Source organism: Botrytis deweyae (genome assembly GCF_014898535.1).
Source record: "Botrytis deweyae strain B1 chromosome Unknown BDEW_013, whole genome shotgun sequence".
Taxonomy (NCBI): domain Eukaryota; kingdom Fungi; phylum Ascomycota; class Leotiomycetes; order Helotiales; family Sclerotiniaceae; genus Botrytis; species Botrytis deweyae.
This window is the reverse complement of record NW_024066220.1, coordinates 355,525-380,393: the sequence shown is the minus strand read 5'-3', so window position 1 is coordinate 380,393 and position 24,869 is coordinate 355,525. Positions and strand designations below refer to the sequence as shown.

Sequence of the window (24,869 nt, the reverse complement as noted above, 5' to 3'; positions counted from 1 at the left end):
ATCACACAGAACAGCATTCAAAACAAGTAAAGTGAAAGTAACAGTTTTAATTCTATTGACTCAAATATTTATGAGCCATCTCATCATCCCCTTCCAAAATGTAAGGTTTTTCCTTTCTTTACGCTTGTCTAAGATACATAATCTGAACCATTCATCATCTTTACTCAGTTTAGAAAAAAAGTAACCCATCCCACCATCCGTTCCTTGACTTTAATATTAAAATCACCATGTTGACCAGTATTACCAACGCCCCAGTCTAAAACGACACCCTAACCCACGCTTGTAAAAAACAAAGATGCAATTTTTAATTTTGCCATTCAATTGAAGGCACTCGAATCATCCACTCATTAATGAAAATGCTTATGCAGCATCTGCTGATGGAACAGGTTCCGCAATGCGGGTTACCTGACTACCAGCTCGGATGATCTTTTGACCAGCGGTATCACTGACAAAAGAAATATCCTTGTTCTCACGTTGAGCACGCTTCCAGATCTCAACTTCACATCCACCACGTAGGACACCTACACGCATGGTTGAGAGAAGATTGTGGGCAGCGTTGGAATGATTGTAGACACCACCATTGAAAATAGCAGTTGCATCTTTGCCAATACCGGATGTGATAAGTGCTTTTCCACCTGGATGTTCCTTTACGAAATCGGTGACATCGTGAATAACACCAGCGACAGCAACGAGAGCACGTCCATTCTTGGCTTCGGTTTGGTAAGTGTCCCAGTCGATGATTGGCAATTGTTCAAGAGGAATACCCCAGTCAAGAGTTTGTCTCTTTTGGTCGAGTTTCTTTTGGAGTTGTTGGAGACGGCCCTTCTCAATCTCGTTGGACTTGAATTGCTTAAGATCGTAGGCGAGACCGAGCTGCTTCCACATCCATATGGACCATTTGGTTGGGTCATATTGATGCCATTCGATAGCGTTACGGTAATCAGATGGGAATTCGTGATGGAAGTTGTGGTAACCTTCTCCGAGAGTAACGAGAGCAGTGATGACGTGATCACGAGGAGAGTTGCGGTCATCGAAAGGTTGATCACCGAGCCAATGAGCCAAGGAGTTGACACAGAAAGTAGCTTGTTGAACGAAGAAGATTCTGAGGATACCGGCATAGATGAAACCACCGAACCAATCACCCCAGCCAAGACCGGTGACGAGACATGGGAAGATCATACCCATGAAGATAACAGTCTTGATGTAGTTGCGATGTTGCCAAACAACAACTGGGTCATCGTTCAAATCGGAGATATCGGTACGGCCAATACGCTTTGGGTTTTGCTTCATGATCATCCATCCAAAGTGAGAGTATAGGAGACCTTTTCGTACGGAGTATGGATCTTTATCGGTATCGGTGTATCTGTGATGAGCTCTGTGATCTCTTGACCACCATCTGATGGAACCTTCGACGGCTCCACCTCCAACGGCTGCGAGGAAAATCTTTAATGGGAGTGTGGCAGAGTATGAGGAATGTGCCCAGAGTCTGTGGTAACCTGAAGGAATATGTTAAATGTAATTCATCGTGGAGAGAGAGAAATCAATGAGAACCTACCAGCTGTAATACCCAAACCAGTCATGAAGTAGTAAAGGACGGCCCAGACAGCAGTCTTCCACTGCAAAGGAGTCCAGTAGGCCATGATGAGACCATAGATGGGAACTCCGACAATGAGAGTGACGTTAAGCCAGTTAACGTGTTTGTACCAGTTTGCCTTGGTAATTGGCTCCTCGGTGATATGAGGCTTCTTTGGGTCATACTTCTTGTTGCGATTTGGCTCAGAAGTCTTCGCCATGCTCGAAGGTTGTGACGCGTTCGAAGCCATTTTGAAAGAACGTCGATGATATTTGGGGGGGAAGAGAGCGTGAGGGAAGGGAAAAGGAAAAATCCTGATGGAGGAGTGGTTGAACTTATAAGTAGATTTGATGGTGTTTGGAAATGTACTAAAGTGTACTTTCCGAACAAGGATATGTAGGGATGGAGAATTGAATGGGTAAAGAAGTTCAAGGGACTGGATTGAATCGGTAACTCGGTTGGGTGATCAAACGTAAGGTAATAAAAATGGAGACTTTTTTATGGTCGATTTTTATTTTTTTTGATGGGAAAACCTAGAAAATACTAGTAATAGCAAGCGTGGAGCTATCTTCTTCGTTGGTCTTTTTTTAATTATTAATAAGCTGGACAATCTATGTAAAATCTTGAATTTTCGCCACTTTGCACGGTATTGTGTTGGATTGTCATCTTCCGTTTATCTTCCCCTTGCTAATGAAGCATCGACGTTCATTCGGTTCATGTGGTGGATCTGTAATCAGAATTTCAAGACAATCCTTCGTTTGCCGTGGTATTTTTGGAAAGAATTATGCTCTCGCTGATTTACCGTGAAAATCAAGGGAACGAGAACTGAAGTTTGGAATCGTTCCTCTTTCTTCTTCTGTCCTCGGTGATTTCCTACCTGGCATTAATCATTTCTTTCTTATTACTCACATGTGGTCATCAATAACAATAACAGACCGGTTGGCAGGCTGTGAGTGATATCCCCAAATCCTCAACGTCCCAACAGATTTCCGAATTGTGAAAGATTGATTGGCTCACTAAGCGAGCTCAGGTACATTCGCAGGAATCTCCTAGTGACTTCTATCATCCATTCCAACAACATCCATTGCTCATCGGATCAATCAGGAAGTTGTTACCTACCTAGGTAGATGGATGGTATAATACCTGTTTTTGATATCATACGTGATGAACTTTATCCAGGTATGCTGTATGAGTGTTGTCATGAGGAAATTCCAAAATGTCTCAACCACGCAATCAATCAAGATGACTTTAATTCCATTCAATGACCCAAAACCAAGGTCCAAGATTGAGAGTACCAGACTACCAGACTACCAGTCCAAGCACAAGCACAAGCAAGCACAAGCACAAGTACACAAGCCACAGATGAGACCTTCTTTTGGACCCTTAAAGTTACTCTTTAAATAACTTTGGGATGCCACTAATGAATCCCTTGACAACCTCACATCTCACAGCCTTAGACATGTTGGACTCGGACCTGCATTATCGTTACATAGGGATACCGCTACCATAATTGCATTTTCTCTTGATTCTTGAAGCTGGAGATCAGTTATAACAACTTCAATATTGCTCAATCCTTACTAAGTATTAAATCCTTAATTCTTAATTCTTCATTGGGATATTTGCCCATAATAATTAGTCAACTCCGTTCTCCTTCGATTCCCATTCAATCACTCTCTTATCCATTCCAGTCTCTTCATCGCCAATTCATGAAACATCAACGAGCAATCTTGGCCAAAATCACCATGTTCCATTGGTCGGAAATTCAAATATCATTCTGATCCAATCACAATCACAGAATTGAAGATTGGCCTGACACTTCACTCTCGATTCCCCAACATGGAACAACCCCCAGACCACTTCCGGTTTTCACCCTTGCCCTAGTGGGGGACCAAAATTCAAATCACTTTTTTTGTTGAGAAGCGGGCGGAACAGGAATAAACTACCACCGATAAGATTGTCGAGGAAAAAATGTACAAATCCTTCTTTTCTCCACAAATTTCATGCATCGAGAATAATCCATGCAGCCACCTCCACATTCATATCCATTACCGAGGCTGGGAACCTCGTGAGTTTTTGCCACCGAAGCGGTTGCTGGTTGGTCCATCTATCATCTATCCCTTCTTTGAGTAACAGTTGGTTGGTCAATGGCGTGTTCACGGAATTTATGGATATCCTGTCTCAGTCCGGTACCACTGTGGACACATGATCAACCCACTTTGAATGGCGTGTTTGATAAGATCGTAAGGATCAATGAGGCCAAAAACTTTGTTGGGCATTGTGTATGCGAACACGAGAGGCGGAGAGGCGGGGTCTTAATTCAATGCAGTGTAGTGCTGCGCAGATGATGATGACTTTTGGAATGGTGTGTGAAAATCTCACGACAGTATGTATGGTTTGGAATGAAATTCTACATTGTTCACTGCTTACCGGAAAGCTGGATGGCTGGTTGCCAGAGATCTGGAAATAGACCGTTCTTCTTCAAGCGTAGCAGAAACTTCACTTCATCACTATACTTTCAGTAAAGTCATAGTACTCGAGATTGTACAAGGTCGATCCTCAACGAGATGTTCAAGTCAGTCATGAATGAGATCAATAGAGCGGTTCAATCATTCCATTTGCATCCTACACTACACGAAGGTAAGCATCGTTCATTCTCAATTTACATTTATTTACATTTCAAATCTCCACATTCCTATCGAACGATTGTCCGGGTTCCAGACCCCCTCAGATATTGCACTTGATGACTCCCCTTCCCCACCCCCAAAACGAAATACTCTTATAAGTGGCAAAACAACTAAGTCTTGTGAGCTTGAGATAAAATACAACGAGTTCTCCACTAAACCTATATGGCAAATCCCCAAACCCAGTTCCAAATCGACTCTGTACAGTAGTCTGCCACCACGGTAGTGGCCCCCGGAGGATCAGCGAAGCGTCTTCTATTATGGGGGCAAGCCCCCAAACCCCCGTAGCTCGCTACGCTCGAATACAGAGTTGTTGTTGTCGTATCCCCTAGACTGCCAACAGAGGACACCTCGCTCTATTGACCAATCAGAACATCAGAAATTTGAGAATTCTCATTATCGAAATCTAAGGTTTTTATAATAATTATCAACTGTTTATAATAATATCTTTTAAAATCATTTCATAATTATTTTTTAATAAAAAAAATATAGATATATATTTGATATATTTATTATTATTTTCTTAATAAATTTCAAATTTCAAATTTAATATAAAGGCTTTTTATTATAATATCATTTATTGAATTATTAATAGTTGAGCTCGTGCACGGACCACTTAAGGTGTCCTAAGCCGGCAGTCTAGGGGATAGTTTAACACTTCATGTTTGAGTTGATTGTTAAAATTTTGTCGTTTGGAACATGAAAGTTTATGTAAAGTCTAGACGGAATTCGTTCGCTAAAAGGATCTTCTCTCGAATGTTTCTGGTGTTGTTATTGTCAGTGTTAGGCTTTTTAATTACATTCTTGCATGTCCAACACACAGTGCCATAAAATTATTGATTGATGAGACAGCCAGAAAATGACAATGGTTTGAGGAGTCACTGTTCCCCTGATAATTCCAGCGGTGGCAATCCAGAAATGGCTCTCCCTGCAATATATCCGACAGAGCTCAGAGCAGCTCCTCATACGACAGAATCTACTCTTATTGAAGGAACATCTGGAGGTCGGTTTCGACCGCTCAGAAGGTGTAGTATCTTTCCGAGTTATATTTAAAATGAATCTCAGGTTAATAAGTATGCGCTTCTACGCCAGTTGACGTCTTGGAAACAACTATATTCCGCTATCATTTCTCGCACAGCCTCCGAATATGTTGGTTTATATGTTCACCTCGGCTACTGAGAATGACTGGAGGAGTCGACCAAAAGATGAATCTTTGGAATGAAGATATATTGTGGATGAAATGGTGCGGTCTAGAGTTACTTGAAATTGCTCATGTAGACACAAACTAGCACAGGAACTTTTGATGGAACACTGCTCTTGATGGGTTTCTTTGGGTTAAGTAGGGGTGGCATTGCATATGGTTACCACGTGCTCGGAGCTCTCGTTGAGCTGCGATGTACTTATTTCACCTTGACTTTCAACATTCGACTTTCTTATTGTGAAATGTTTCTGTTAGCAATTGGGCCAAGAATTCCCGAGGCATGTTATATTTGTGTGATGGCCTGGGATGAGCATAACCTGAGATGGGTCTAAAGCCAACAGAAGGCAGGGAGAAGTGGAAGACTTGCGATTGTTTAATGGAGGGGGTTCGAGGCAGCGCAAGGTTCGTGGGGTCGGACTGTGGTGCTAAACAAAAGTACAATAGCGATGTAGAGGCTCTGGGTATGGTAAAGCTAATTCCTCCAGGAACTTATGCTGATGCTTGAATAAACTTGACGTTTTAGTAAGTATCGGTTGTTTTCTTCCTAACAGAGATGAAGGCTCGCAGATACTATATGAAATTTACATAGTATTACTATCTAGTAATCATATCTACATCCCAAATAATGGTCATGACTATATACTTACAAGCGTATCTACTTATGAGAATCGTCAACTGATTCCTATAGATCGAGCCAATATATAATAACGGAACGTGCTACATAAGTAAGATATGAACTTAGATCGATTCCCAAACACTAGAGCGAAGCGAAAAATCCTCCACGGCAGTGGCCTAGCGGAGCGTCATTCGATTTCGAAGAAGATAATCCATTGCTTGAGTATGACTGAAAGCGAGATGAGCTTACTTCATTCTTTGGTGCTAATTATATGATAAATATTGATTTTGAATTTGTTAGGTTAAGTCCGCTAGCAAGATTTATAAGAGTATGATTGGTTAAACGTAAGATTACATGATGAGTCAGCAGCCTATTCTTCACACCCTCATTGTACGTACAACCTCGAGCTTCGATTTCACACGCCAGATGATGCAAAATATACCAGCATTCTTTAGCTTCTTAAGTAATCATTCTGCATGTCAAGACATAGATATGGGCGCTTGTAATATCATCACCGCTACTGTCTGATTGAGGCTCTTTCCTTTTTGGCTGCTGCCTATGCCTCATCCATCAGCACCGAATTTTCAAAATTGAATATAGACTTCTCTCTAAATAATATCATAATTGTGTGATACTTTACGAACTGTCTGTAAGCCATGTCAAAAGTGCCACCTATTCAACCAGATGAGGGAACCTCAGACATGTCCCCTGCGACATCGACCATCACCTCATCTTCGAAACCACAACGTGTACTCGCTTGTCTACGTTGTCAACAGAGAAAAATAAAGTGTGATCGCAGATACCCTTGTTCTACCTGCGTAAAGTCACGAGTACAATGTATACCAGCAACACAACTTCCTCGTCAGCGACGACGCAGATTTCCAGAACGAGAACTACTAGATCGTCTTCGTAAGTACGAAGATCTTCTACGCCAACATAATATTAAGTTTGAGCCACTTCACAAAGAATCTCCTCATGCTGAAAGTCACAATGATTCCGGCGATGAACAACCAAAAGCGACTACAAACATACCATCTCCATCAACTACCAATTCTGGAAAAGTACATGAGGCTATGTATGTAATTTTCAAGAAGCTATTTGGCCCCCACTAACAGTATTAGGAATCTGTGGCACGCTATGAGTCAAGAAGTATGAAGTCAAGTCAATTCTTATGATTTCCTCTCCATTCACTGACTGTAGCTTAGTTTCGAGAACCTGACAATATCAGTGATTCTGATGATGACGATGTGCGTGAAGCCGATGTGAAAAAAGTATGGGATCAAATATCTGACAACGATAATTTTTTGTTTGGATCGCGTGTATCAAACGTCGACATTTCTACGTTTCATCCTGAACCAGTTCAAATTTTCAGACTTTGGCAAATTTACCTAGAAAAAATTAATCCATTACTCAAGGTTACGCATACTCCCAGTCTCCAGGCACAGATCATAGAAGCTGCTGGTGATCTCCGGAATATTAAACCTCAGCTGGAAGCGTTAATGTTTGGCATTTATTGCGTGGCAATTTCGAGTCTCTCCTACGAAGATTGCCAGCTTATGTTTTACGCATCAAAACCAGACCTCTTGACGAGATATCAGTTTGGGTGTCAGCAGGGTCTTTTAAATAGTGGTTTCCTACGGAACAGAGATGATCGAGACACCTTGACTGCTTTATTTTTCTACGTGGTAAGTGTAGTGGGCCATAACGTATCTATTTTCTAACCGCTTCAGATGTCTTTCAGAACCAAATCAGTCCCTCAATCTCTGTCTTCCTTACTGGCAATTGCTGTTCGAATCGCGCAACGTATGGATTGCCATAACGAATTCGCTTTATCTAAACTCAATCCTCTAGAGGCTGAGATGCGCCGAAGACTTTGGTGGTCACTTGTACTTTACGATACTCGGATCGGCGAAATCGCTGATTCCAAGCACGTCGTCTTGACTCCTACTTGGAGTTGCAAAGTCCCCCTTAATGCGAGCGATTCTGATTTTCATATCAAGATGAAAGATCCTCCGCAATGTCAGCCGAAACCAACCGAGGCGATTTTTGTCGTTTTGCGCGGCGAAATGGGAAACTTTATTCGAAATACCACATTTCATCTTGATTTCAATAATCCTGCTCTAAAACCCGCAGCCAAACATCCTCAGCACGATCCGACTACAGAAGGCAGCGAGCTCACTGATCTAGAAAAGATGGTTGAGGAAAAATATCTCAGATTCTGTGATCCGAAAAATCCACTCCATTTCACCACTATCTGGACTACGCGAATGAGTCTTGCCAAATGGCACTTGGTAGAACATTGGCACTTTTCTGGCAAAACCCACTCTTCAAAAGTGGGTTTGGTACGCGATGCTACTATTGCCCATGCCCTCAAGATGCTCGAATGCGATACGAAACTCATGACATCCCCCCTGGCGAAAGGCTTCATGTGGATGTCCAACATGCATTTTCCCTTCCCGGCATACTTCCAAATCGTGCAGAATTTCAAACGCAGACCGCTGAGTCAACAAGCAGAGCGCGCTTGGGAGGCCATGACGGCGAATTATGAAGCGAGATTTAACTCTACCCTGTATGATGAGATACCCGGGCCTTTTTTCGTCATTTTTGCGAAAATCATTCTGCAGGCTTGGGAGGTGCGGGAGCTGGCTTTTAGGAGTATGGGGGAGGAGATTGCGGAACCGGGGATTGTGGGGAGTGTGCGGCAGAGGATGGCGGAATTGGCGGGGATGGGGGAGGTGAGGACGGAGAAGAATGGTGGAGAGGTAGATGGGGATGGGGATGGGGATGGGGATGGGGTTGATTTTTCGAGGGTGCCGTCTCTGGCGTTCTATGGGCTCGGTGAGGATTTGGGATCTTCTGCATCGGGAACGGCATCATCTGGACTGGGTACATGTATAGATACCCCCGGAATGGGGCTGATTGATGCGGATATCAGTACGTTGGATTGGTCGGTGATGGATTGGGGGGCGGTGGATGTGAATATTTCGGCTGAGGAGGGGGGTCTTTTTTTCTGAGAAATAGGCTGGGAATTCTGTGGATGTTGTATTTATAGATTACAGGTGGGTAGAATGACTGCCGGTCTCTCTTCTCCTTTATCGTACGAGACAGATGTGTACTAGACCTACCTACCTACCCCACACCCTTGAAATTGAAATTGAATTTCAATCACAACACCATCGATCGGATTCTCCATAGATTAGTTAATCAGGCGAGAAATCATATGTATGGATCTGGGTATCTATCGAGTTTATCTATCTATTGAACAAATAAATCTCTATAAATATGCATGTGGTATATATATATATAAGGAGGCGAGATATTTTTCTGGGGTTGGGAGGGACGGAGTGGGATATAGCGATATTGTGACTTCTGCCAATTTGGTGGATGTGAGATGTGGGATGTGGGATTTGGGAGGAGTGTGAGGGAGTGTGAGGGTTTCTATTGTAGAATAGGGATATACGAGTGCTTACTTTGGATTTTAGATTTTGGATTTTGTTGAGATGGGTAGGTGGATAGGTGGGTAGGTAATAGAGAGGTAATAGGGAGGAGATAGTAGATAGTAGATAGTAAATAATAAATAGTAAATAATAAATAGTACCTAGATAATACATAATAAATAATAAATAATAAATAGATAAATAAATATAAATATTTTGAGATATAAAGTAAAAAGCATCTTTTAAAATTTATAGAAAAATCAAGAGAGAAACAATACCTATATATATATATAGATATATATACCAACTTCACTTCGCTTTCCTTTCCTTTCCTAATTACATTACATTACATCAAACATCTATCTCTCAATTCCAAAACAAAGATATACAACATTTGAATTTTGAATTTCGAAAAGAAGAAGAAGAAGAAATATTTCATCATACTCACTCGCCATATCAGTAACCTCCATCCTAAACGGTATTCCCGCTTCCTATTTAGCTTCTCTGCAGAATGATCTGGAGATGGATATACGTATGATTGTGTGATTGTTGGGGGTGGAACTTCGGGACTTGGTATGTATACCTAGGTATGTAGATGAATTTGTACATGTAGATGTACTTGTATTCCGTTCTCTATAATCAATCAAGATCAACCCACCATTTTTACCCCCTTCCATCTTCCCCTCTCCTTCACCCCCATTCATTTCATTCTCTTCAGACTTCGTACACTCCCCAAAGAAACATCGACCAACTCTCTTCTCTTCCTCCCCCATAAGTCGTAGCAACCCGTCTTACCCAAGACCCATCCATCCGTGTCCTCGTTCTCGAAGCAGGAGATGATTATTCCTCCTCCCCCACAATCATCACACCCGGTCTCTGGCTTGCGAATCTAGACACAGAGACTGATTGGACTGTTTTGAGTGCTCCACAGGTATGTTCTTGTATTTCCCCTTATGTATCTTCTATCCTATCTTCCCGTTTTTTGGGGTTTTCGCCCCCCGCCCCCCCCTCCCCCCCCTCTTCCTCAGAATGCGATATACCCGATCGATGCCCGAGATCACTGGATTCAGGATAAAAATGCCTAAAAGCAGAAGAAGAGAGGACGATCTAACAAGCCTCAGAAACATCTCAACGGCAAGTTAGTCCCTCTATCCCAAGGCCGGCTTCTAGGAGGTTCAACGGCGGCGCATTCATCGCCAACTCCCGTTTCAGCACCAACACCTGAGGATCTCTCGGAAATCCCTCTTGGTCATGGCACTCCCTACTCCTCTACTATCAAAAATCTTTTACCCTTACACTTCCATCCCTAGAGACCATAGAAAACCTCTCCCTCTCCTATGTCGACCCCGATCTCCAGAATCCAGAAACCATTTTCCAGACCCCTGCAAGCCTCCTTCGCGGAAGAAAAAAAAACGGGCTCCCAAAGGCCTGGGTAGACACGTGGAAACACATTGGTTGGGGTCGGCCTTTCCAGCGATCCCTTTTCCGGAAAAGCGGTAGGCAGACACATCAACGCGATGAATATTGACGCGGCGACAAAAACGCGAACTCATGCCTTATCCACCTACTATGCATCTATTGCGACGCTTGAGAATTTTGTTTTGGTGACATCTACACTGGCGACTGAAATCCTGTTTTCGGATTCGAGAGATGAGAAGGGTGATGTGCTCGCTACGGGTATCTCGTACACCAAAGACTCGTTAAGCTATAGCGTGAGTGCGAGAAAAAAAGTTTCTCGCACCGGGTGCGTTGCAAACTCCCAAATTGCTTGACCTGTCAGGGATTGGTTCTGCGGCTCTACTTTCGGGTCTGGATATTCCAGTACTCGTCGATAATGGGAATGTGGGCGAGAATCTCTAGGATCATCTCAATTTTAGATCTTCTTTTGACGTAGAAGAGGGTGTAAAAACAATGGATGCGTTGGCACGACAGGATAGTACTGCGATTGGGGAGGCAATGGGGGCGTATATGACAGAGAAGAGCGGAGATGATTTAGAAGTGCTATTCAAGAGATATGGAACGGGAGATGAGAATAAGACACCTTTCTCAAAATCCCATGCAAAATTCGTACATTTTCTTCCCCGAACCCCAACCGAAGGCTCCGGAGGATATTTCCCCTACGCCGCGCTTGAGAATTTCATCCCGGAGGCCGGTTCTGGCGATATCACCGACAAGCAAAATTCAAGCGCAAGTTCCGATACTAAGGATGGTGCCGATTCGCCTGGAAAATATCTCACCATCGCTTGTATGTTACTGCATCCGCTCTCCCGTGGAAATACACACATTACCAACTCCAGTCCCGAGATTCCTGCAGAAATCGATCCCAAACATCTTTCTCATCCCCTCGATCTCGAAATTCTCTCTCGCCACGTCCGCTGTATTTCCAAATTATTTCCTTCCCTCGTCTTTCCGCAATTTTCAAACCTCCCGGAGAGAGAAATCACGGATCTCGATGCTGTCAAGGAATATCTGAAGAAAGCAGCACCGAGTACATAGCACCCAACAAGCACATATACGATGTTACCCTTGAATAAAGGAGGAATTGTGAGCGAAAAATTAATAATGTATAGAACAAATAATTTGAGGATTGTGGATGCAAGCATTTTCCCTATATCTACAAGAGGTAATCGTCAGACTACTATGTATGCGGTTGCGGAGAAGGCGGCAGATTTGATTCGGGAGGATCATGGGAATAAGGTCTGAACTTTGAAGTGTGTTTAGAGATGGTGTTGAGTAGGTCACAGTTGAAAAATGAAAATATCTTATTCTTTTTGATCATTCTGTATATAAGGTTTTGCATGCTCGAGAAGCGATGCTCTGAATATAGCCGATCTTCAAACGCAAGCGATAAATGATGCACCAAGGTACTCTACAACTGTTCTACGAGTGAAGGAGATTCGTGTGTTCTGGAAGGTAATTTCAGGAGATTCTTTTATCGTCCTTGTGAGGGACCACCCAAATCGCTGTACTGTAGAATTCGATTCGCTGAGCTCAAAACTTCCCAAGCTTTATAGACGCAAAAACAATACTTTCAAACATATAATCCCCTTCGAAATCTTAAGCATCTGAACCTGGAGACCCTTTGGTCCACAGATTTGGACAGTAATGTTGAAGAATATCATTAGAATCTGACCGTAATAACAGATAACTTAAATATGTAATTGAAGAGTTCCGAAGTTAGGATTTGACATTGTTTCGTCCATTTGTTTCCCGTACACTAGTAGGGGGAATTCCCAGGAAATTCTAGGTATATTGCAGCTTTGATTGTTCGTAACTTTTGGTACACCGGCACTACAAGCGGAATATAAAGTCCAGCAATCTTCCACAAGTAAGACTTCCATATGCATTAATGTCATTCATTCATGTCAATTAAGATGTCTAAAATTGACTAGTCCATGCTAGATTGAATCCAGACTTTTCTCGTTATTCGAAATCTTAATTCGCAGGTAAGCGTTCAACAACAGCTGCCATCTCCTCATCAGTGTAAATTCGGAAACCCTTTTCCTTAGTAACACTAGCCAATTGCACATTCTTTGAATCTAATTTCTCCTCCATGACCTGCTTCAACGTCTTCAACACCAAAGTTTCTGCCTCTTCAATTGTGAGTGACTAAAGTTTAGGTTAGCGAAAAATCATCTATAGGTGATCATGTATTTTATTGTACCTTGTGAAACTCGTTTTGTAATTCGGCTTGAGCTCCCTCTGAACCTGAACCAATAGCCTTTGCATCATATCTATAAAAGGTTCCACTTGGCTCAGCGTGGTATAATTGTGGTCCATCCTCATCGTATCCAGCAATCAAAAGAGCAACACCAAACGGTCTACTCATGATACTCTCTTCTCCATCCGCACCCTCACCAAATCTCAATGCCAAATCACAGATGGCTTGAGTACAGCTCTCGACTCTTAGAGGCTCGTTATAGTGGAAGCTGTGGTTTTGAGATTCAACTCGGGCGTGTTCTACCATTGATCGTGCATCTGCTTGAAGTCCTGACATGGCACATCCAATGTGACGATCGATTTCGACAATCTTCTCAACGGAAGATGTTTCGAGTAAAGTAGAGGTTACGCGCTTTTCGACACCAAGAACCACTCCACCACCGGTTGCAACTCCTATTGCTGTTGATCCTAACTTGATGGCCTCTAGAGAGTATTCTACTTGGAACAAACGACCCTCTGGGGAAAAGGTGCTGGGATTATATTAATATTGAACTGAAATGCGGGATGCTTGTTGTAGCTGAGACTTTGACATACTTGATACCCCGATCTGCGAATTTGTTAGTTGATACAACGAAGGCATAGGCGCCGCAGAAAGCCTTCAAATAACTCACCATATTCAGATCTTGCAATAAACATCTTGAGAAACAGCCGCTGGCAAAAGTAAGAGAAGGTATGTGCTTGTTGGCGAAGAGATGAGGTTTCGATAGAATGCTGCGCTGATTGAATGAAAATAAGTAACTTGAGGGTATTCGCGGAGAGATAATTTCAGGACGTTGACGTTATGAACGAACAGCTTGTTGCAGAGGTTGGTAGCTATCAGATTTAGGAGCTACTTTAGGCAAGCACAGGCATGCGAAGCTATCAAATGGCCCGTTCCTGAGGTTTTGGTAGCAAAATTACTAGGGTAAAATAGGCTTAGCGTAATCTACACGTCTCTCAAGGAAGTTTATTGTATCCAAACGCGTGAAGAGAGGGGAAGATAGGATTTATAGAAAATAAATTGATAGTCACGGCAATGGAGATATACGGTTTACTGTCGCATACAATTAGTTACCATTCTCAATCTAAGATCTTCTCGACTTCTTCGTGCTCATAATTTACAACCCCAGATGTGATAATTATGTCTTCGCAAGCTAGAGTTTCTTCACAATCTGAGCGAAGGTCGAATGATAATCCTAGATCTCGCCCGCCGTCCGCACTGGCTGGCACAAGGAATGAGAGGCCAGATGCACGTCGACGTCCTTCACCACCACCAGGAGCTACGGAATCGAATCATCGAAGAGCTCAATCGAGCTCACAACGGAGTAATAGAGGGGTAGAGGAGAGGAGGACTGAACGGGTACATATCTCAAGTAGAGAGACAGTAACGTCTAGAACAAGAAGTCCTGATCGTCGCGCGCCTACGGAACGTCCTAGAACCAATGATACATCTAGATCGCGCGGGGAAGAGATTCCGCTAAAAGCATCAAAAGCCGAAACTCAACCTGGTAAGATACCTTCTGAGGGAAAAAATCTACAGTTATTCTAAACATTACGTTTTTAGTATTACCATGGGATCCCCAAGTGTCCTTAGTGCCGCATACAACCGCGCCATTGGCGTCCAGAATCTCCATTCCACCACTTGCTTCCCAAGCTCCCCAAGCCTTACAGCCTCAACCCCTCCACGAATTGTCCCTGGAAGTACAAGAGGCAGCTATATTGGAGGATCTTCTATTTGTTTTCATGGGCTATGAAGGGCAATATATTAGATTTGGGAAGGGCTATGATCCCCTCATTGAGAAGGATCGTCTTGCGGGTCCCAGCTTTAGGATTTTACCAGGCTTGGACCCTAGTTTACAGGACCTAACCACGACTATGCTCAAGATGGCTACGAATTACGGAGCAACTGAAGCTTTTGTTGAAGTACAAAGCCGGGAAGAGTTTGGAGCTGTCAATCATGCATTATGTGCTGCCATGAGGAAACTTCTACAAGATTACCTCATTTTGATCGCTCAGCTCGAGACGCAATTTCTTACCAATCCATCATTTACTTTACACGTTCTAAACCTCCATACTCTTCCTACGAGCCACATGATGCTTCAGTTATCTTCGCTTGCCCATGAAATATTGAAGAGAAATTCCATGCTTGAGGAAGATGAGGAGGATGGGGATGGAATGGATGATTTTGAAAACATCTTAGAAAGTCTCCGTGAGGGTGGAGACCTTGGGCTTGGGAATATTCCAGGTAAAAAGATTTGCAAAGGTGGAAGCGTATTGGGCCTCATCACAAAGCGACTGGAGACAATGTCTGGCGATCCGGCCGCTCGATCTCTCCTGACTTCACTGTTGAGAGATGCTAGTCGACCTTATATGGTGATGCTCAATGAGTGGTTGCATCACGGAAGCATCAAAGACCCTCATGCAGAGTTCCTAGTGAGAGAACAGAAAAGTATAAAGAGGGAGAGGTTGGAGGAAGATTACACCGACGAGTACTGGGAGAGACGATACACGATTAGGGATACTGACGTACCCCCTCAATTGGAAGGTGTGAAAGATAAAGTTCTCTTGGCCGGTAAATATTTGAATGTCGTCCGTGAATGTGGGGGTGTCGATGTGAGCAAAGAGGTGAAAGACGTCCCTCGATCTTTTGATGACAATCGGTTTCTGGAAAATGTCAATAGTGCCTACGCGCATGCTAACGAGTCTTTACTTAATTTGCTACTGACTGCTCATTCCTTACCTGCACGCTTAAGGTCTTTGAAGCACTATTTCTTTTTGGATCGCTCGGACTTCTTCTCTTATTTCCTTGAGCTCGGTAATTCTGAGTTACGAAAACCTCTTAAGGCTGTTAATACCAGTAAGCTTCAGTCATTACTGGATCTTGTTCTTCGACAACCTGGAAGTGTCGCTGCCCAGGATCCCTTCAAGGAAGACATCAAAGTTGAGATGAATGATATAAGCTTAACAAATATGTTGACCAGAGTAGTCAATATATCGGGTATCGAACAGGGAGAATCACTACAAACTCCTGCTCAACCAGTCACGGAGAACGATAAGGCTGCTGTAGGGTTTACTTCTCTTCAACTCGATTATTCTGTCCCATTTCCAGTATCTCTTGTCATCAGTAGGAAGACAGTCTGGAGATATCAAGCACTCTTTCGATATTTGTTGTCTTTGCGTTATCTCGAGCAACAACTTGTCACCTGCTGGCAGACCCACAACCGAGCCGCTACTTGGTCTCACAAAAGCTCAAATCGAAACCTTGAATTGTGGAAGCGAAGAGTGTTTACATTGCGAGCACGAATGCTGGTATTTGTGCAACAACTTCTCTACTTTTGTACATCTGAAGTTATCGAACCAAACTGGCAGGGGTTGATGGCTAGGCTCAATGCGAAAGAAGATGATAAAGTAGGGAAAACACCAGCCGTTAGAACTGTCGATGAACTCATGCAAGATCATGTCGATTTTCTTGATACTTGTATGAAGGAGTGCATGCTTACGAACAGCAGACTTTTGAGGGTATGTCCATCTATAATAATTGCTACTTAGAGCTCTACTAATGCTTCATAGATCCACTCTAAACTTATGTCAACCTGCACCATGTTCGCAACATTTACTTCATGGCTCTCAAGAGAACTGGAGAAGATTGACACGGATTTACTGGGTACAGAAAGACCTAGTACCATGAACTCACAGCAATGGGCTCGCTACCAGCGTGATCGAGGTGCTAGAAATGGAGAACCTAACAATGGGAACTTATCTTCCGAAGGAGGTTTCGATGAAGCTCGACTCGAAAAGATGTATGAGATCATCAGAAAATATGAGTTCAACTTTAGCAAGCATTTGCAAATTTTGTTAGATGCTCTTAACCATTATGCTGCCACGGAAACTGTGGTGTTACTGGGATTATGTGCAAGATTGAGCACTGCCAATCAGGGCACTCAATTTAATGGCTTGCGGACTGATGAAGATGGTGCGGGGCAACAATAGTATTTTCGTTTAGTTGGCATTCTTGTCGGTCTAGAATTTGGCATGGCATGTTGTGATGATATCCAGGGATGAAAATATGGAGTGCTGGCGTCGGTTAATACTTTCATGTTTATTGGCGGTGTTGTTGAGATACTGGAAGCGAATCCTTTGTGACGATTTGCATGTAGAGATAAAGCAAGAGATACTTCAAGCTACATAGGGCAACACAATGACAATAATAACAACTACATTAGAGGGTAATGCCATTTTTGAATCTTGATTTCACAAAGTCCATATATACCACACTGGGGTAATGGCATTCGTCTCCATACAGTCGGAACATTATATTATGGTCAAATGTGACGTTGTGCCGTGCCGTAGGAGGGGGAGGGGCAATTTTTTCGGCGCCCGAAAGTTTTTGTGACAAATTTTGTAGGGAACACTCACCTCTGCGAAATTAAATGGTGGTACTGTACGACAAACAAACATACTTCAAACAGTGTGGTGGTGTTAAAAAGGTCCTTAGGTAATAGGTATTGATAAGATCTGTCTGCTTCTCTTATCATTCTGCTTGCGTGCTCGCAGCTTCATTACAATTGCCTTTAAAATTGAGAATCGAGAATTGAGAATTGAGACTTCATTGTTCTCTTGTTCATTGCACCCACCATTGGAACCAACTACGAAATGTGGAGTTGATACATCATCATTGGTCCAAATTTTGTCTCGATTGACATCTATCTATATAATTTTCTGGAACCTTTTCTACCACCTCCCTCTCTGAGCTTTGTACATCTATCAGTACTTCACCACCAATTTGTTTGTAGCAAACCTCCGTGGTACAATCATCAACACAAAACAATCCAAGTACATGCTGCGAGACGTAGCAGATCGTTGGGCTCGTAAAAGGTATTTTGGCTAGTATCCATCTAGTCCTCTTCATTCTTTATTATCATTTCGAGGATCTAGTCTAGCCTACTTGAAAAGAGTATATCTTCACAAAAAGGCAACAAAAAGGTACCATACTTCACTACCGGCCCTTGCATTCAATCTGCCAAACTACATTGGGTTATTCAGGGCCTCAATTCTGCTATTGGTGAAGGCGTTGCGGCGTCGATACAAATTTGACAACCTCACGGTTTGTCGCCGCCTTCGCCGCCTTCACCGCCCATATATCTCAGAAGCTTCAATGAATTATTGCTAACATCATTTGCTTTCAGTTTCTATATCAATTCGACAACAACATCAGTTGCAGATCCTTAACTTTCAAGATGCACATCAAAGACATGCTCTCAGAGGCCGAAAGGTCGGGCAACCCTTCTTTCTCTTTCGAATTTTTCCCACCAAAAACTGCTCAAGGTGTACAAAATCTTTACGATCGCATGGACCGCATGCATGGGTTAGGACCTAGTTTCATTGATATTACCTGGGGTGCAGGTGGCCGTCTCGCTCAATTGACCTGTGAGATGGTAGGAGTGGCTCAATCGCAATATGGATTGGAGACTTGCATGCATTTAACTTGTACCGACATGGGAAAGGAGAAGGTCGATGAAGCTCTCAGAAATGCCTACAAAGCTGGGTGCACGAACATTCTTGCTCTTAGAGGAGATCCGCCAAGAGAAAAGGAAAAGTGGGAGGCAACTGAAGGAGGATTTCAATATGCGAAAGATCTTGTTCACCATATTCGTCAAACATATGGCAATCACTTTGATATTGGAGTTGCTGGATATCCCGAGGGTTGCGATGACCAGGACGATGAAGATCTGTTATTAGATCATTTGAAGGAGAAAGTTGATGCGGGTGCCACTTTTATTGTCACACAAATGTTCTACGATGTCGACAATTTCATCGATTGGTTGGGAAAAGTCAAAGCAAGAGGTGTCAACGTTCCTGTCATCCCAGGAATTATGCCTATTAACACGTACGCAAGTTTCCTTCGAAGATGTAACCATATGGGGTGCAAGATCCCACCAAAGTGGAGTGCAGCTCTCGAAGAGGTCAAGAATGATGATGCCGCTGTGCGAAACATCGGAAAAGATCTGGTTGCTGAGATGTGTCGTCGAATTCTTGAAGCTGGAGTACATCATCTACATTTCTACACGATGAATTTGGCTCAGGCAACTCGTATGGTGCTCGACGAACTTCGTTTGACTCCATCAAACCAACGTCCATTGAAGCATGCACTTCCATGGAGACAATCTCTTGGCCTTGGTCGTAGAGAGGAAGACGTTCGTCCAATTTTCTGGAAAAACCGAAACAAGTCTTATGTGGCTAGAACCCAGGACTGGGATGAATTCCCCAACGGTAGATGGGGAGACTCGAGATCTCCTGCTTTCGGTGAATTGGATGCTTATGGAATCGGGTTGAAGGGCAGCAATGAACAGAACATTAAGCTCTGGGGTCAGCCTAAGTCTATCAAAGACATCGCGGAACTCTTCGTCAGTTACCTTGAAAATAGCATAGAAAGTCTTCCTTGGAGTGAAGCTCCAATCTCAAGCGAAGCAGATATCATTAAGTCTGAATTGATTGAGCTCAATCGACGTGGATTTCTTACCATCAACTCTCAGCCTGCTGTTGATGGTGTCAAGTCATCTGATCCTGTTTATGGTTGGGGACCTACCAATGGTTATGTCTACCAGAAAGCTTATTTGGAACTTTTGGTCGCTCCTGATATGATGCCAGAGTTAGTGCGTCGCATTCAGCACGAACCCGATCTGACTTACTATGCTGTCAAGAAGACTGGAGATGTACAAACAAACGCACAAAGTGATGGACCAAATGCTGTCACTTGGGGAGTGTTCCCTGGTAAGGAGATTGTTCAACCTACTATTGTCGAGACTATTAGTTTCTTGGCATGGAAAGATGAGGCATTCCGTCTGGGAACAGACTGGGCTCACTGCCATTCTGCACTTAGCCCAAGTCGTGGACTCATTGAATCCATTATGGATTCATGGTATCTTGTCAACATTGGTAAGCTGATTCTCAATCTCTATTTTTGAGATTATCAATGAAGCTAACATAAAATTTAGTTCATAACGACTTCCATAAGTCACATGGGCTCTTCCCACTTTTCGATGGGCTCACTGTCAAGAATCTCAACGAATCTTTCGAAACCTCCGAGAATGGTGACGTTGAGGGTGTACGATTTATCGAACCTCAAACCGTCCCACTGACAAACGGAGAGGCCAATGGCCATTAATACTTTCAACATGATTATACTTACTTAAAACTTTTTCAACACGATTTTACGATTCAACATGCATGAGGATGGGTTCACAATGGTTTTATGGCATTTAACATTGCATTTAGCGCTGGTGTTTATGGGCAAACTTCAACAAGTTTGGCGTTCAAAAAGGGATCTCAACGATCTCTAATATGGAATGAAAGGGAATGGGTGGGGGTTTATAAAAGCAACGGCCAATATTTTTTAATGGAATGGGGCACGTACTTGGACGGACTTGTGATATCATTGCCTTCAACGGCGCTTTTATAGATGAGCGATTCGTTAGTGTTTATTATTGCAGACAGCTTCTTTCGATATATTGGTGTTGAAATACATGATATATCGAGTTAATTGAAGATTGATTCTTTGCATAATATTTTGAGAGTTTATCGTTATGTGAACGAAGGAGACTTGATGCTCTGGTAGTCATTTCGCTAAGTGTATGTGGATATCTCGACTTTCTTGGTCACTTGCCAATGAAATGCCTTGCAATCCCCCTCCCCCTCCAAATCTTCAATATTTATTCTCTCTTCTCTGTAACCTGTTCGGCTGCAACCTTAGAGGTTCATTTTCATCCCTTACTAAATTCCTGTCGTCTGACGAGCGAATATCTACTCCAAGTTATTCACTCATCTCATATATCTCTTCTAAATGAGCAGATCCTCTTACCAACCAACCTAGGTAGGTAGGTATCTAGTTATAGTCTTAGATATTTTGTTGCATATCTGAGATACCTAGGTAGGTTCTCCCTAGGTAGGTTCTCCCTAGGCTCGGTTGTATCGCTTGGAAATTTTTTTATTTTGGATAGGATCTGTTGTTTAGAGGGCTTTCTTTTATTAATTGTAGGAGTGTCCTATTACCTACATTCCTTCGGTAATAGGCTTTTTAAATTAAATAAACTTTTTAAATTAAATAATAAGGTTTGCTTATTAATATTATATTAATAAGCATACTCTCATCTTGATTTACAAATCTATTATTATAATTTTATATTAAAAAAAAAAATATTTTATATAAAATTATTCTATTCAAATAATTTATTAGCTTTATTCCATTCAGGGTTAAGCTTTGAATTATCTACATTCTCGAAATTAATGAAATCTATACTAATATCAAGATTTGGATTAATTAGATTATTCTCTTGAATCTTTTCCTGAATAGCCTTTTTTTTACTTTCCTTTTTATTATTATTAATATCAATATAAAACCCTTTTATATTATTATTAAATCTAAGTCTAGAATTCTTATAATCTGAATAACCTTTCTATTTATTAATAAAAATATGAAAAGCAAAAGTTGTAAGATTATATTGAGTTTAAAGTTTTACAAAAGTAATATTGAAATCTTTTTGTTTTTTAATTTCAATCTTTTTCTTTATATACTTTTTTAATTTATCAATTTTTTTTTGAATAATAACAGATTTCTGATATTGTTTTTTGTAATGAAATTCCTATAAATATTATCTTTTTTTCTCAACTTTTAAAGCTTTTAAGGCTTTAATAGTTAGAATAAAGCTAATCTTCATTTTACTTTCCTTTTTGAATTGTTTATTTTTATTTTTTGTTTAAACAATATATCTTTTTTGATATTATTAAAAATCTTTATTAAAATCTCAATATATAATAAATATAATATTTTTATATATTAAAGTATTTTTAATATTATTTATATTATTTATATATATTTTACATAATAAATTATTCAAAAAAGAATTTATTTAATCTTTTCAATAATTCAAAGAATTAATAGAATCTATAATTATTTCAAATATTTTAGGAAATAGATTTCTAAGGAGTAAAACTATTGATTTAATAGGAGTTGATTTGAGAGATTTATATTAATATTCTAAAACTTGATAAATATAATCTGGAATAAAAGGAATATTATAAATCTAAAAATTTGAGATTAGCTTTAAAATATAAAAAAAAAATGTAAAAAAATAGATATATTTTACCTTCATTTTCCTTATAATATAGAATTCATTGAAAAGAAATAACTCAGATTTTTAGAATCTATTTTGAATTGTTGATTTATTAAAGGTTTTTTAATAAATCTCTAATAAATTCTATAAAAAGTCTATAATAGTATATATCACTACCCCACAACACATAACTTGTTACATAAGCGGAAACACAATAATAGTTGTAAGCTTTATCATTATACTATATATACAATTTGTTCAAAAGGTATAGTATCAGGGATTGAAATCCTGATAGCTTACTATTATATATACATCTTGTAACAAAGCTCTTTTTTTTAGTTTTTTTATTTCAAAAAGATTAAATATAAATTATTATTAATAATATATAGTTAATTATATGATTTATAATAATAGTTAAATATACAAATCTATTATCTAATACTCTTATTATTAGTAATTCCTATACTAATGAATTCAGAATATTTAATTATTAAGTAGATATATCCTTATTCCTTATAGATCCACTATCTAATTAATTATTAATCTAATTCTAATCAAAGTATAATTAATAAGAGATCTCAAAACGATATTTATAAAATAAGATCTCTAATACTTTGTTATATAAGCAAAAACACAATAATAGTTATAAGCTTTATCATTATACTATACACACAATCTGTTCAAAAGGCATAGTATTAGGAATCGAAGTCCTGATAGCTTATTATTATATATATACCCTGTAATATAACTTTTTATACTGTTTTACTATACTAGTATTTATATAAACTAAAAACACTTATATTAAAAGATTATAGAATATATATTATATACAAAAGGAATAATTAAGAGATAATATTATATTGATAATATAAAATACAAAAATCTTCTGATTCGTAAAATATATAAAAATCTATAAGAAGAATTATTTCTTTTTTTAAATCTTTATTCAAAGAAAGATCTATACTTTATAAAATGATATAATTAATCAATAACAATTTGAGAATTGATATATCCTGTATTACTAATCTTAATAATTTCTAACTCTATCTAATTCGTATTAAATTATTTAAAAAAATACTATTGATTTTTAATAATAATTATAAATGAGATAATATCTCCTATAGTATTCATGTTACATGAGCGGAAACACAATAATAGTTGTAAGCTTTACTACTACACTACGCACACAATCTATTCAAAAAGCATAGTATCAGGGATCGAAGTCCTGATAGCTTATTACTATATATATACTTTGTAATAGAGCCCTTCTCTTTAATCTTTTCATTTCGAAAAAACTAAATATGGATTATTATTAATAATATATAGTCAACTATATAATTTATAATAATAATCAAATATACAAATCTATTATTCAATACTTTTATTATTAATAATTTCTGTACTAATGAATTCAGAATATTCAATCATTAAATAAATACATCCTCATTCTTTACAGATTTATTATCTAATTAATTGTTAATTTAGTTTTAATCAAAATATAATCAATAAGAGATCTCAGAACAATATTCACAAAATCAGATTCCTGATATTCTGTTATATAAACAGAAACATAATAATAGTTGTAAGCTTTATTACTATACTATATATACAATCTATTCAAAAGGCATAATATCAGGAATCGAAGTCCTAACAGCTTACTACTATATATATACCCTGTAACAATTCACTCTTTCAATAAGAATAACTTGTTTTTGATTTTCGAGATTATTTTAATAAATATTAGAAACTTCATCTGAAATAAATATTACTTTACCATATATTATACTCATTTTAAAATCTGATTTATTGAAATTGAATATTTTTTTAGGTTTTTGATTAAATCCTTTTTTCAAATAATATTTCTCGAAATCTACAAACCATTTATAAATAACTATAGGATCTTGAATGGATTTCCTTTTTATATCAAGAACCTTTGTTTTTCTTGATTTTATTGTACTTAGAATAGAATGTTGAAAAAGTTTCTCCATAAAGCTTTTTGAAAGAAAATATTTAATACCCTTTAAATTGAATATATTCTCAACAATTATACTAATGAGTTCTTTATTTACTGCTAACCCCTCAATATATTAATTTTGAATAAAAATTTTGAAAGTTATAATATTGTTATTATTAAGGATTTTAGATTGATTTTGATTTGAAAAATGAAAAGGCTTTGTTTCAACTGTTTCCTCCTTTTTTATTCGAAATTGTATTACCTAATAAACTTTAGGAATTCCAAAAATATTACAAATTTCAATAATTGAAATTCATAAATAATCAAGTTTATATCGCACAATGATATCAATCTTATCTGGATTGTAATTTCCTTTTTTCCTTTTATAAAGGAATATTCAAAAAGGAAATAAATCTAATTTATTCGAAGTTAGTTTTGGGAATAAAAAAGGATAAAGGAAAATAGATAATAATGATATCAATAAAGCTATTAAAAAGCTAATTGAAAAATTAATTGAAAAACTAGTTTTAAGATTAGTTGGGGTACCCATTTTATAAGTTTATTAGAGTAAATATAAATAAAGAAAGTTTTTATTAAA

General features: G+C 39.4%; 6 protein-coding genes across 6 annotated transcripts; 4 read left to right on the top strand and 2 right to left on the bottom strand.

Moving 5' to 3' along the window:
* Positions 1–32: 32 nt before the first annotated feature.
* On the bottom strand, positions 33–2,499 carry EAE98_006256 (uncharacterized protein). The gene is made up of 2 exons (XM_038953879.1): positions 1,556–2,499; positions 33–1,496 (listed from the first exon to the last, which is right to left on the bottom strand). The coding sequence occupies exons 1-2, from the start codon at positions 1,821–1,823 to the stop codon at positions 361–363; spliced, it is 1,404 nt and encodes a 467-aa protein (XP_038809669.1). The 5' UTR covers positions 1,824–2,499; the 3' UTR covers positions 33–360.
* Positions 2,500–6,727: 4,228 nt separating this feature from the next.
* EAE98_006255 (uncharacterized protein) lies at positions 6,728–9,085 on the top strand (the record flags this gene model as incomplete). The annotated part of the gene is made up of 4 exons (XM_038953878.1): positions 6,728–7,146; positions 7,193–7,220; positions 7,277–7,756; positions 7,802–9,085. 4 exons carry the CDS (start codon positions 6,728–6,730, stop codon positions 9,083–9,085), a joined length of 2,211 nt encoding a protein of 736 aa, XP_038809668.1.
* Positions 9,086–11,419: 2,334 nt separating this feature from the next.
* On the top strand, positions 11,420–12,004 carry EAE98_006254 (uncharacterized protein; the record flags this gene model as incomplete). Its single annotated transcript, XM_038953877.1, has 1 exon — positions 11,420–12,004. The coding sequence occupies one exon, from the start codon at positions 11,420–11,422 to the stop codon at positions 12,002–12,004; it is 585 nt and encodes a 194-aa protein (XP_038809667.1).
* Positions 12,005–12,943: 939 nt separating this feature from the next.
* EAE98_006253 (uncharacterized protein) lies at positions 12,944–13,864 on the bottom strand (the record flags this gene model as incomplete). Its single annotated transcript, XM_038953876.1, has 4 exons — positions 12,944–13,117; positions 13,173–13,698; positions 13,763–13,775; positions 13,840–13,864. The coding sequence occupies 4 exons, from the start codon at positions 13,862–13,864 to the stop codon at positions 12,944–12,946; spliced, it is 738 nt and encodes a 245-aa protein (XP_038809666.1).
* A 374-nt stretch (positions 13,865–14,238) lies between these two features.
* On the top strand, positions 14,239–17,433 carry EAE98_006252 (uncharacterized protein). The gene is made up of 3 exons (XM_038953875.1): positions 14,239–14,715; positions 14,772–16,726; positions 16,778–17,433. The coding sequence occupies exons 1-3, from the start codon at positions 14,349–14,351 to the stop codon at positions 17,195–17,197; spliced, it is 2,742 nt and encodes a 913-aa protein (XP_038809665.1). The 5' UTR covers positions 14,239–14,348; the 3' UTR covers positions 17,198–17,433.
* A 380-nt stretch (positions 17,434–17,813) lies between these two features.
* EAE98_006251 (uncharacterized protein) lies at positions 17,814–20,771 on the top strand. The gene is made up of 3 exons (XM_038953874.1): positions 17,814–18,190; positions 18,394–20,143; positions 20,203–20,771. Exons 2-3 carry the CDS (start codon positions 18,445–18,447, stop codon positions 20,370–20,372), a joined length of 1,869 nt encoding a protein of 622 aa, XP_038809664.1. The 5' UTR covers positions 17,814–18,190; positions 18,394–18,444; the 3' UTR covers positions 20,373–20,771.
* The last annotated feature ends 4,098 nt before the right edge of the window (positions 20,772–24,869 follow it).